Source organism: Vollenhovia emeryi, unplaced genomic scaffold (genome assembly GCF_000949405.1).
Source record: "Vollenhovia emeryi isolate VEMERY1.0 unplaced genomic scaffold, V.emery_V1.0 DF939222.1, whole genome shotgun sequence".
Classification (NCBI taxonomy): domain Eukaryota; kingdom Metazoa; phylum Arthropoda; class Insecta; order Hymenoptera; family Formicidae; genus Vollenhovia; species Vollenhovia emeryi.
In genome coordinates, this window is record NW_011967144.1 from 32,520 (window position 1) to 44,647 (window position 12,128).

The 12,128-nt window shown below is 45.7% G+C and overlaps 1 protein-coding gene across 4 annotated transcripts; it reads left to right on the forward strand.

Annotated features, from left to right (window-relative positions):
* Positions 1-80: 80 nt before the first annotated feature.
* On the forward strand, positions 81-11,453 carry LOC105560742 (leucine-rich repeat-containing protein 16A). Of its 4 annotated transcripts, XM_012010109.1 has the most exons (24): positions 81-364; positions 651-748; positions 859-909; positions 999-1,192; positions 1,281-1,458; positions 1,552-1,790; positions 1,876-1,970; positions 2,124-2,165; positions 2,444-2,631; positions 2,718-2,795; positions 2,885-3,218; positions 3,308-3,704; positions 3,777-4,095; positions 4,168-4,281; positions 4,399-4,604; positions 4,690-4,777; positions 5,098-5,316; positions 5,470-5,490; positions 5,612-5,753; positions 5,816-6,065; positions 6,177-6,844; positions 7,054-7,293; positions 7,489-7,553; positions 7,867-11,453. In XM_012010109.1, the coding sequence occupies exons 1-24, from the start codon at positions 328-330 to the stop codon at positions 7,981-7,983; spliced, it is 4,380 nt and encodes a 1,459-aa protein (XP_011865499.1). In that variant the 5' UTR covers positions 81-327; the 3' UTR covers positions 7,984-11,453. The 4 variants fall into 4 exon arrangements, with proteins under 4 accessions (XP_011865499.1, XP_011865500.1, XP_011865501.1 ...); XM_012010110.1 differs by lacking the exon at positions 5,470-5,490; XM_012010111.1 differs by lacking the exon at positions 2,124-2,165.
* The last annotated feature ends 675 nt before the right edge of the window (positions 11,454-12,128 follow it).

Here is a 12,128-nt window from a genome sequence, read left to right on the forward strand (position 1 = left end):
AGAGGGCGTGACGCGACGCAACGACGGATCGAGCCGGTGGCGATTCCACACACAATCAGTAGCGTCTCGCGCTCCGGCGTCAAGTCCGGGGGGGCCGATCATCGGTGACCGTCGCGCAGGCCAATCGCGGACAGGTGCCAACATGGCCGCTACTGTGCTGCCTGCTCGTCTTCTCGCGACATCGCCCTTTGTCCCGACGGCGCTCTCCTAAGTCGGCGCGGGGCGACGGAGGAAGCGGACCGGGAAAGCGTGCGAGGGTGAGAGAGAGAGGGACGACGGCACGTTAGATGGAACGGCGAACTTCAATGGAAGACTTCAGCTAGCAAGATGTCAACCCGGTCGCAGCTCACGAAGGATTTAAACGGTTCGTTCTCGCCTGGTCGCGAGGGTGTTTACGTCGCGCGTGACGAGTCGCGCGGCGAACTGTCATCGGCGCGCGACCGCTCGCTCGCCCGCCCGCCCGCCCGTCGCGGCCGACCCCGCTCCGCGTCTCTCGCGCTCGAGCTACGCGACTAATTAGCCTGGCCGTAGGCCTCCTCGGCGGAAGAGGAGGCCACGACCAGGCCGGTCGGGTCCTCGTGCCACTTTCCACTTGGCGCGCCGTCCCCTGCGTTAAGCACGACCGTGCGAATGATCTCGTTTACTTGCAGAATCGGTGAAAGCGCTACTTGGCAAGCATGTGAAGATACTGCTGAAGAATGTGGTGAAATTGGAAACCAAGCAGGATAAACAGGAGAATCGTGTCCTCGTGAGTAATCGCTTCCTCCTCCTCCTCCTCTTCCTCTCTCGCTCTGCCTCTTCCTTTACGCAACGGTCACTTTTGGTATCGAGCTAAACTGATTCTTTCTTGCCTTTCAGGTGTTTTCGCCATGTCGCCTCTTTCTTTTATCGGCCAAAGTACCCACGAGAGTAAGTTGAGCTTTTCCGTAATCCCCGCCCTTGCTCTTTCGCCCCATCGTCGCATGGCATTTAATTTTCAATGTTATCCCCTCCCGCAGATCGACTGCCATTTTCATTACCTAGAAATAACGGCCATAGAGTCGAGGAGGGCAAATCAGCTATGTTTGACCGTCGGAGAGCGATATTACAATTTCACTACAAACAGCGTCGGCGGGGACACCGCGGAGGTGGACGCTATGATAGAGGCCTTACACACGGCGATTCGAAATATCTTTCCTACCGTACCGTTAAAGTACGTTCCCGCTCTGTTTTTGCGACCGAGAGATGTGCCCTCGTATGCGTGACTAATGTACGCGTTGCGAAATTTCGTTCACTTTCAGTTACATTATACGAAAAATAGAGGTGATACCAGCTAGCAGACTGCAGAGCATACGCGGGAGCGAGCTGGCTAGGAGCACAGAAGCCACGAGGCACACGGGCCCGTGCGGCGGTTTCTCCACTCAGTATGCGTGCATGTGCGACTTGCACGGCGTCCCGTACAGGGAGGAAGTGGCCTGGGTGAGATAAAACGGCGTCTCGCTCGCCGTTTGCTTTAATAACGCGGAAATTATCCCCCGCCCAAGCGAGTACTTAGAGAGACGCCAATTTCAGGACGTCGATACGATATACCTTTCGCACGACACCAGAGAACTGAATCTGAGGGACTTCGATCACCTGGATCAGAAGGACTTGGTGCCAATTATCTCGGCCTTGGAGTACAATACCTGGTTCACTAAATTAAGGGCGTCCCACCTCAAGCTGAATCACGAGCCTCTCGAGAGACTGTTGCACATCATGCGACGATCCCTGTCCATTCAGGAGCTTTATTTGGATAATCTCGGAATTAAATGGTAGTGGTTTATGTCATGCTTGCATATACTTATTACACGGAGGAAGTATTTAATGCGTACTTACAACGTACACTCGGTTTTAAAGGGATTTCGCTCACAAGCTGTCGTTAGCCTTGATCTCTAACGCTAACACGATGCTGCAAACGATAGATCTGTCGCACAATATGATCGAGGACAAAGGTATATTGATTGATTTCAATGATTTATTCAGTGTCCCTTTCGTAACTTGATATCTTCATCTGCACTACACCCACTGAACAATCTCCCATTTTCCAATTGTTAACCATGATGTTAAAAGTATCCTGAATAGATTTTTTTAAATATTTTTTGTAGGAGCCTCTAGCTTGTGTGGGATAATAGCCAAGTTAATGCAAGGTGTGCCAATAACCATGTATCTTAATTATGCCTAGTAATTAGACTAATATATGACGTACTTTTCCTTCTCTTAAAATGTGCACTTTTGTTTTACATTCTCTTAGAGAGACTTTCGGTATATTTATCCTTTTATTTTCTTCGTTATTTTGAGCAATGTATCGTTCCAGACATTTCATTTGTACGTAAGCGTTGCATTAATATGTAAAACAGTATTTGATCGAAAGCTTCTGTTATCTTTATTATTACGCGCCGTTCTAAGTTTGTGATATACTTTCAAGGTGGTACTCATCTGAGCGGCCCTATCGGCAAGTTGCCTAAAGGTTTACAAAAATTGAGTCTGGCTCACTGCGGATTAACCGGGAAGGGTATAAGCCAGATAGCGCATGCACTAAGCTTGAACAGAAGCATGCCGACCAGTTTGCGATATCTCAATCTCTCGGAGAACACCTTGAAGGACGACGTCAATGTGAGTCCGTAATGAATTGCAGATCTATCTCGGCGTTAAGTTACAGGGACCTCTTCAGTCCTAATTCATATATTTAATGGTTGCAGAATCTGTGCAATTTCTTGGCGCAACCTAATAGCTTAACACACCTAGATCTTAGCGGTACAGATACAACTTTAGAATGTGTAAGTAACTGATCTTGCATTGTCCTCCATTTAAACATCGGCGCTCGGCCGATACGACTTACATTGCCCACTGCGACTTGCGATTCTAGTTGTTCGGAGCATTACTACGGGGTTGTGCAACTAATCTAGTCCACCTGAACGTTGCCCGGAATTCTTTTTCGAGCAAGAAGACCAAAGAAATACCTCCGAGTTTTAAGCAGTTTTTCACGGCGACCCTCTCGTTAAAGTACTTAAATATATCTTCGTGCAAACTACCGTTGGAGGCATTAAAGCACCTGCTGCTCGGTCTGGCGTGCAACGAAAGTACAGTTGGCCTAGAGCTTGACATGAGCGGAAACAACCTGGGTTCCATGGGCGCACACGTTCTGGAATCGTGTATTCATGGAGTTCGGTGTATCGCGTCGTTGGATATATCGGACAGCAGTACGTATAGTCGACTCGATATTACTCATCTGGGGTCGACAAAAAATATTCAAAACGCATAGATACAAAGTCAGTCTTTTTATTCGCAGACATGGACGTCGATCTGGCTCAAGTTATAACGGCGGTGGGCAAGAACAAATCGATAAAGCAGCTCTATATGGGACGTAATACGACCGGTATGAAGAGCAAGCACATAGCCGTCGTGATGGACGCCCTGGTGCAAATGCTTCAGGAGGACGACTGCGTCCTTCAGGCGTTGCACCTACCTGACTCTCGATTGAAGGGAGATCTCTACAACCTGATCAACGCTCTCGGTAGCAACACGTGTCTTCACACCCTGGATATCAGCGGCAATCAGATAGGCGATCCTGGCGCGAGGCTGCTGGCGAAGGCATTGCAGATCAATAATCATTTACGGACTATCATATATGACAAGAACAACATCACGTTGCAAGGCTACGCGGACATCGTTCACGCTCTAGAAAAGTATGCACGCGTGGTGTAAGTCGGGAGCAAAAGGGAATACAATAAATTGACGAAAACATTTTACTCTTGTAGAAACTGTAGCGTACGGCACATGCCGTTTCCGATTTACGATCTGCAGCCTTGCATGAAAACCTCCGCGGAAAAGACGGAGCAGTTGGCCAAGAAGATACAAGATCTGCTGCAGAGAAACGTCACGCCGTGCAAGTATAGCCACGGGCAAGCATTCAGGTTGCAGCAGGGATTTCTGTTGAGCTCCACGCAGCAAATGGTCGACAGACTCGTCGTTCAAACGCAGGACACCATCAAGGCCCTCGCAGCGGAGAGCTGCGACGCTAATAACGATATCAATTATGCAACCGGGCTCATACAAGACGCGGACAATTCTAAACAGGTACGACCGGCGAAAATTCGCGGAGTCCCGATTGAAGACAATCAAAGTATTCATGTTACGTCTCTTTTGCAGCTACTGCCAAGATTACACGAGGTGCTTCAAAGACGTGACGAGAATAATCCAATCGAGCTGAAGCTGCACGATATGGCGAATGAGCTACATAAAGTTATAACGGTATATCTACAGGTACGTGCGTTTACGATTTTTACGATTGCTTTCCTACTGGTTTAAGTTTAGGATAATCATTATTTTCCGAAAGATACAGCTGTGTATAATGAGTGAAAAATCTTACGACTGATGCAGGATTCTTTAGACGCGATGTTGAAGTGCGCAAATGAGCAATGTCCTACTATACTCTCGCAAACGGTGATCAGGGGCGACGAGAGCGAACCGATTGCGGTGCAAGACGATCTTCGTAATACCTGCAAGGAGAAAAACCAGATCAACAATGAATTCATTCATACCACTGTTAACGAACAGGCTGGCGCAGATATTGTTAATAGAGTCAAGTAAGAATTGCAAAGTACTCTCGATACAAACGTATCGCGATTTGTTCTCTTGAAATAATTTTAATTCCGTTCTCCCTTTCTTTAGTGAGCTCAATTTAGCAGTTGCGGCGCATATATCCGACAGAATCACGGATGAGGTAATCGAGTCGTTATCAAGAAGCTATAAAACTTTGGTAAGTTTAAAGAAAACTCTTAATAACATGTTGTATCCTAAATCCACTGGCCAACTAATATCAACGCAAAAGATCAATTCGGAAATTTAATTTTAAGCAGGGAGATTAGTTCTCTTAAACTTGAACAACGTTTTCTATCGATATTCATTAATTTATTGGCTCACAAAAATGTATAGCTTATACTTGGAATAGAATCTGAAGTTTCAATACGAGTCTCTAAACGAATAAATTATTAATTTTGAAGTGAAATGCTTACAGTTGATCTTTCCTTATTGACGATACTTTGACAGTCTTGTAACAAGCTAATATAATGTTCCCAGATTGGCGATGACAGCCGAACAAGAAGCAGCACACCAGATGTTTTACGACCTAGCGCCGGCTCGATGAGCAGCGGAAGCGTGATAGGCGTGACTAGCGCGAGCGGCATCTCCATGACTTTACCTCCTGGCAGAGCCAGCCTCGCATCCGAGGAGGAAGACTGTCCGCCGGAGACGTGCTCGCTGGCAGATTCCATTGGCCAATGCGACCCATCACCGATGGTAAGAATTTCGAATCCTTTAAAATACCTTATTGTCGAATAATTGGACAGTTCTATAAGACACGTACAAATTATTTATACCGTGTATAAATATTTCCGCCTGAATTTGCTTGCAGCTAAAATGTACATTATTTTCATTTACACGCTTACATAGAAATTGGATTATCTCAATCTGGTAGGTATTACAGATATATATATATATCGAGATACAGAGCTGTGTAAAATGTCCCACGATTATATTGTGAATGGCGATCGTAGATCTTTGACACGATATCTTTTGGTACCTTTTCATTTAGGCGACGCCGCATCTGTCGAACAAGCGTAAAAGTCTGCACGGAAGGAAATTGAGACCCAAGTCCGTGGTGGATTCGGTGGAAGGATTGTCCGCCGATGATATACCGGATCTCTTGCCGTCGTTGCCGAAGAGTCAAGCGGAAGGTTCGTATTTATCGCTCTGTCGTAAGGCTGCCAGGTTGCACAGTGTGATTGGTGTTCTGCAGCCATCTCGGAAACCGAGCACTCGTTGACAGAGTCGTTGGATTCCGTCTCGGAACTGCCCAACACCGTGGGCCAGCAGTTGCAGCATCTGGTCAAGTCTCGACCGCGCAGAACGAAGACGCGAGCGCCCACGAGGCCGATGCTGAGACCGGATCAACAGACCGACGGTCTCGCTCTGGGCGAGGGCCTCGACGTGTTTTTCCGACCTACTACGCCTACCACGCCTTTGATATCGCCTACGAGCGACGACAGGTAAAAATAATTTTGCATTCCTGTATAAAGTATTTTATTTTTGGCGGAGAGCACGCTTCTTTAGTTTCCCTATCGTTTGAACAACTAAGCTGTCTAGCGTAACGCTTACAGCTCTCTACACACCTTCCCAACGGACGGCAGTCCTAATCTATCGCTGACGAGCCATAAGAGCATTCCACCCGACGTGGAGAAGAAGCCCAACTGCAATTCGCCGATGCTGAAGACGCTCCTGGAGCCCGCGCCGCGCTCACGATCCAGCGACAACTTGGAAAAATTCTCGCCCCTCGTCGGTAGAAGGTCGCAGGGTGACTCGCCGCTTACGGCGTCGCCGCTCGCCCGCAGGAACACCACGGACAGCGCTCAAGCCCACGAGAGATCGAAAGGCGAGACTTTCGCGAAGGAGACCTGTAACAGCCCCGGCGGGAATGACGCGAGCGACGATTCTAAGCGCAGCACGCTAACAAACGTGTCCGGCGTGAGCCCGCGTGGCTCGCACGACATCGACGACACATTCGGCGCGAGCACTTCGGATAAGTCTTCCTCGTCCGTCAAGCTACGGTCGACCGGACACGATCTACGAAGTCCGATAAACAGTAACAGCAGCCAAGTCACCAAGGGCACATCCGATTCGGCCAAGTCTCCTGTGCTGAAACCGTTAAAGAGTAGCGGGTCTACGAGCGACGGGAAGAGCAACGGCTCGCTTATGAAGAATAAGCCCACCCCACCGGCGACGGCGCCTAAACCGCGACCATGGAGCATGGCCACCGATCGGAAATCCGGTAATGGACATTCGGTACTGGCGCTCGGACTTTGAAAGACGCGTGGTAGCATAATTAATAGCACTGTCCGACACATCATTGTTTATAGAGAAATTGTAGAACCTCGAGAAGACACGTTTGACGTACAAAACTGTCCGTAGGAAAGCCAGTCTAGTAAAGAAAAGAGATGATAGATTGATAGAAAACCCTGACTTCACTTAATTCTACAGGAGAATTTAGCCTGCTGAGCGACGGCTCTAGTCCGAACACCTCGGCTGGCAACACGCCCGATTCCGGCGACGCGCTCGACGAGTCGACCGACAGCGGCGTCAGCGGACCGGCCTCCTTGCCGCCGACGCTATCGGCGAGCAGCACCGCGAGCTCGTTGAGCAACACGAGCGTGGAGAAGAGATCGGTGAGGGAATTGGCAGCGAGCCTGAACAAGAGCAAGACGGACAGGAAGGAGAACGGTGAGTGCCGTTCCGCGATGTACCCGTTTCTCTGTGTCGCATGGTTAATTTCTTAGTTGACTCGCCGTACATTCCTCGATCCTAGACATCTCATCGACGCGCGCATCGCCTCACGCTCCTTAAACTTAGCACTAAAAACACGCATGTATATAAACCCTTTAATGTACAAGCCACGCCCGTTACCTATTATTTTAGAGCATGCCGCACCTGCAGCATGGCGGTCGCTACTCCAGCGTTCTGTCGACCGAGCAGATGCCAAGGTATTTTATGTTTATTTTATTTCTTTTTTTCCTCCGTCGAGATGTCTTTTCGTTACGGCTGAAATATTTTATTGATAACCGCTCGCACGTGTCGTTACCACAGTTCCAAGTTGGGCAGAATGTAAGCTCGTTATTGATTGATCGCCCAACGTTGACATGAACATCTTTTAATGCTTTATTAATATCATATTACTTTCTAGTTTATTCCGTCCCACGTAACGTAAGCTAAATAGTTACGAGTCTGATGAGCGAGGCTGGTGTCTCGTTAGAATTTTGTACCAACGAATAAGAGCTGTGTTGTGCTGTTTCGCAGGCAGCGGAAGTGCCGAAAGTGGTTGAGGAGAGTCGCCTCAGCTTTAAGCTTCGTCGCACGTCATTCCTGCGCGACTCAAATTTCAATTACAACAACAACGACGTGGTCGACGTTTGACGCGTGCACGGACGGACGGACGGTCAGCGTTGCGCCATAAGGAGTACCTTCTTCCGTATGCTGATGCCGGATAATCTGGCACACGAGATAACAGTACTTTTCGTCTTCGTGCCATAGAAAGTCTTATCGTGTATATAAATATATATATGCGTCTCGACTCGGTTCTAACATTAGGGACAGGGTACTGAAAGTTTTTACAACAACTAAAGTACTGATCTGCTGTTAAGGTGGTGGCATTAGAGAGTCTTACACTAGTTTTATATGATAAATGCGCCGCGTATTTACGCGCGGCCGTAAAATTCCGACTTACAATTAGTCGTACAATTACTCTCATCCGTATTATTCGTATACGCTTTACCATTTCATGTGCGAAGACCAATTATTTCTAATCGCGCGTTTCGATCTTTTTTTTTGTTTTGTTTTTAAGATACTCGACACTTCCAGTGAGATTAAGTCCCATTCCGTCGGATTCTTGGCGAGCGATATGTTACGATGACACGTGAAGATATTAGCGAAAAGTGTTCTACTCTTCGAAGAGATTCGTTTTATTATGTACATACTTACATGTTGTTTGCCTGCGCATTTCAACAGCGAGAATGTCTAGAATAGACGAGACACATTTCGAAGCGAGATAGGCTCAATCGTTTTCACTTTTGATAAAACGTTAAGGCAACTGAAGTAGGATAACACATTGCGTGAGTGTCTTCCACGATAACAAGCCGCAACAATGACATCTCGTGCATATTCTTCGTCCGTTGTAATATTTTTCCATTAAGCGCGACGTGTTTTTAACCGTGTGATTAATTTGTAGAAATAATTCAGGGTCTAATCGAAGTTACTATCGCACGCTACGTTTTGCCATAGAAAAGTGTATTAGGGGACAAACCCGTCAGCTCGGTAAATTCTAAATGGCAGCTTTTTATTGTATTTATTGTATTTATGCAGTTAATAGTTTATCGGACGATGCAATTGATCGTGCATAAAATGAGAGTTTATCTTCGGCAGATAAATTGAAGTCGTTTGCCGCACAAGTTGGTGCCCGTCTTTTTGCGGAAGTATTCCGAGTTGCGTGTCAACTTTCAGCGAAACGTGATACTCCCCCCCCTCAAATCTTTTTACTGCGAAAATTGAAATTGTGTCAACCGAATGAAGCGTTAGCAATCACTGTACTCGTAAAATTTATGCGCGCAATCGCGGGCGCGTTTTTATTGACGGAGGATGTAGAATTCTAGATATATCTCGTCGTTCAATTGACTAGGACTAACAGTACAAGATTATTTATCGAGATACTTCGCGCTGCGGACTTTCGGATTCGAACGAATCTTTTTTTGAAGGCGTTCTTTACAGGCGTTAGATCAGTACGGAATTATATAATCTCGTATCAAAGACGTACTTGCCCTTTTATATAGCGACAAACGCGTGTACATATATATGTAAAAAAAGACTTGTGTATAATAATAAGGTCCGCGGGGAATTCCACGATTCTTGCCGACCGAAGCGATGTAACGCGGGAAAAGGATCGAAACGTTTCTTGTGAATTTTTTACCGCTTAACTATCATCACGTAACATTGATATTTGATCCCTCATACGATGATACATAGGACATGTGATCGTTGATTCTTATCATGATATTATCCATTAACAATGGAGAGCGTTCTCTCTCCCTAACGTTAAGCGAAGCGAGTATTAAGGTATCGCGTTAATAAAAATTCTTGTGCGTATGTATGAGTGTGCACGCGTGCCGCAGGAGCATACTTAGGCTGTAAGACCGATAGGACGCGCGTAAGAAAGATGCGATTGTTCGACCTACATGCGCGAGAGATCGTCGTGCAGATATGCAATTGCGGATCTACATAAGACACCACTAGGAGGGAAGAGAAACATCGGTCCTAAAGCGTACCTCTTTTAATTTAACACTTGGCGGACGCCGCGAACGTGCACTCCAACTCGCATGGTCTACTAGATAAACGTAAGAAAGTCTCGTATAAATACTTAATCGTTCCGACTCGAGGGATAGGCTCTACTCGTAAGGTCGTCTTTGCGAATATTTACTTTTAGGCACGCCCGTACGGTCCCCGACGGCGGGCTCGCCGGACTCGCCCCTAGGGCAAGGGGTACTTTCAAACGCAGTCTCGTGTATTCGACTAAAAACTTACACATGTACGCGTCTTTTTCCGCGACACTTTTGTATGCGGCGCGCACGCACCGCGTGTGTGCAGACGCGATCGGCCGCGAGAGAAGGTCGAATCGTTAAAACGACCCTGCCCGACCACTGTGCCAAAAAAAAAAACAAAGAAACAAACGTCTCGTTATACAGCGATTATACAAGCGCGTCTTTTGTACGACCAGAGGGGGACTCGGTCCACCCTTTTCCACCCGCTTCTCGTCCGCCGCTCGTCGTCGTTTGCATTCGCGTCACTCGAAGGTCCGTTTACGCATATTCGTGACGTATCAGTGGCCGTGTCAGTGACGTTCGTGATATATCTGTGACGGTTAATCATCTATCTATACAGTTTGGAATCAGTGATTTTCAAGATGGCTCAAGTTTACGAGTCGGCAATAATTGTTATAACTTCAGATGAAGAAGAAACAAATAAGATTGAGCGGCCCGAATACGAGACTGTGCCGGGCGTGTGTGAACATTACAAAAATAAGAAAATAATATTTGTTATCACTGATACTGATAGAAATTCACGTCACGGATATGTGTAACTAAGCCTGAACTCGGAACAGTACGATCGCACGATGCTGTACATAATCGAGGATTCGCCCAGTAATCTCTTATTCCACGACGTTACTTACTAACCGGGGTCGCGTTACTCTCATTCGGTGTATATGTGTGTACATACATATTTATGAGGACACACACCCACACACACATATATGATGTATAAAGGGAGCGAAGGGAAGAATCAGGTGCGTGTGCGTGACGTGTGTAATGTAGTGTGTGATATGTCGTATATTTAAAATCTTCCCCGATACACACATTCCTGTATGCATTACACGATACATTTCTATATACATGCGAGCGCGAGAAAGAGGGAAAAAGAAGTGAAGATTTACGCGAGACGAAATATATTGTGACTATTAATGTCTCTGCCCGCGCATCTCCTCGACGTTGTCGCGCCCGCTCGAACGGGAATCGAGCGGCTCAAGAGCGATGTTAACATTTGCAATCTATTTTGCCGAACAGCTTGATAGAAGCGCGACATTAATCCGTTAATGAATAAAAATAAAGAACTCGTAACCGCACATACGTGGAAGCCCGAGTGACTTTCATTTCCCATCTCGCTTTAGAATCTGTCTTCTCCAAATCCAGAACGTTACGCATAGCTGGTACGAAGTATGACAGCAATTATTTATTATAGTAATAAATTATTATAGCTATAAATATTATAGTGATAAATATAGGGCGAAAGTATTACGTATTTAAAAGAATGTAGTAATTAATAAATAACAATAAAATGGATAGCTCGTGATGTCTCCCAAAGGAATTAATAGCACAAAAGAATGCTCCTATTAATGAATTTATTAATAAGAATTGTATTAATTATTTATTAATATAATTATTAACAATCACTGACACAACATTGATAAATAATTAATATTTCATTAAGAAATTTATAAATAGGAACATTCTTTTACACTATTAATTGCTTTACGCTTTTTGATTATGCTGTTTATTGCTTGTTACATGTTCTTAATAATGATTTCGTAAACGAGGTCGTGTCCAGCACTCAAAAGGTTACAAGAAATGATTACCGTCGTTCTTGTGCTCTCGCAAAAGTATTTTCATATCAAACAAAATTTATAGATAACGAACGATATACGGGTATGGTTAACAAAATAATTATAAACGAAAGATAAAAATTGAGTTTTCGTGGAAACAACGGAATAATTTGAATTAATGATAATTGCACATAAATTACTATTAAAATGTAACAATCAACATAGAATCATTAAAATTATAAATTTTAAAAGATTCTAATATCAGATATAAAATTTAATAATTAAATGAAAAGAGAATTTTGCTCAACAATGACAGTGCCCTCTGTGCTGACTCTCTCTCTCTCTCTCTCTCTCTCTCTCTCTCTCTCTCTCTCTCTCTCTCGCGCGCGCGCTTGTTCGCCCGCAGTCTGCAGTG

Coding starts and splice junctions, on each gene's coding strand:
- LOC105560742 (XM_012010109.1), top strand. CDS start 328: ATGTCAACCCGGTCGCAGCTCACGAAGGATTTAAACG. Junction 1,791..1,875: donor GATAATCTCGGAATTAAATG/GTAGTGGTTTAT, acceptor TCGGTTTTAAAG/GGATTTCGCTCACAAGCTGT. Junction 4,096..4,167: donor ACGCGGACAATTCTAAACAG/GTACGACCGGCG, acceptor TCTCTTTTGCAG/CTACTGCCAAGATTACACGA.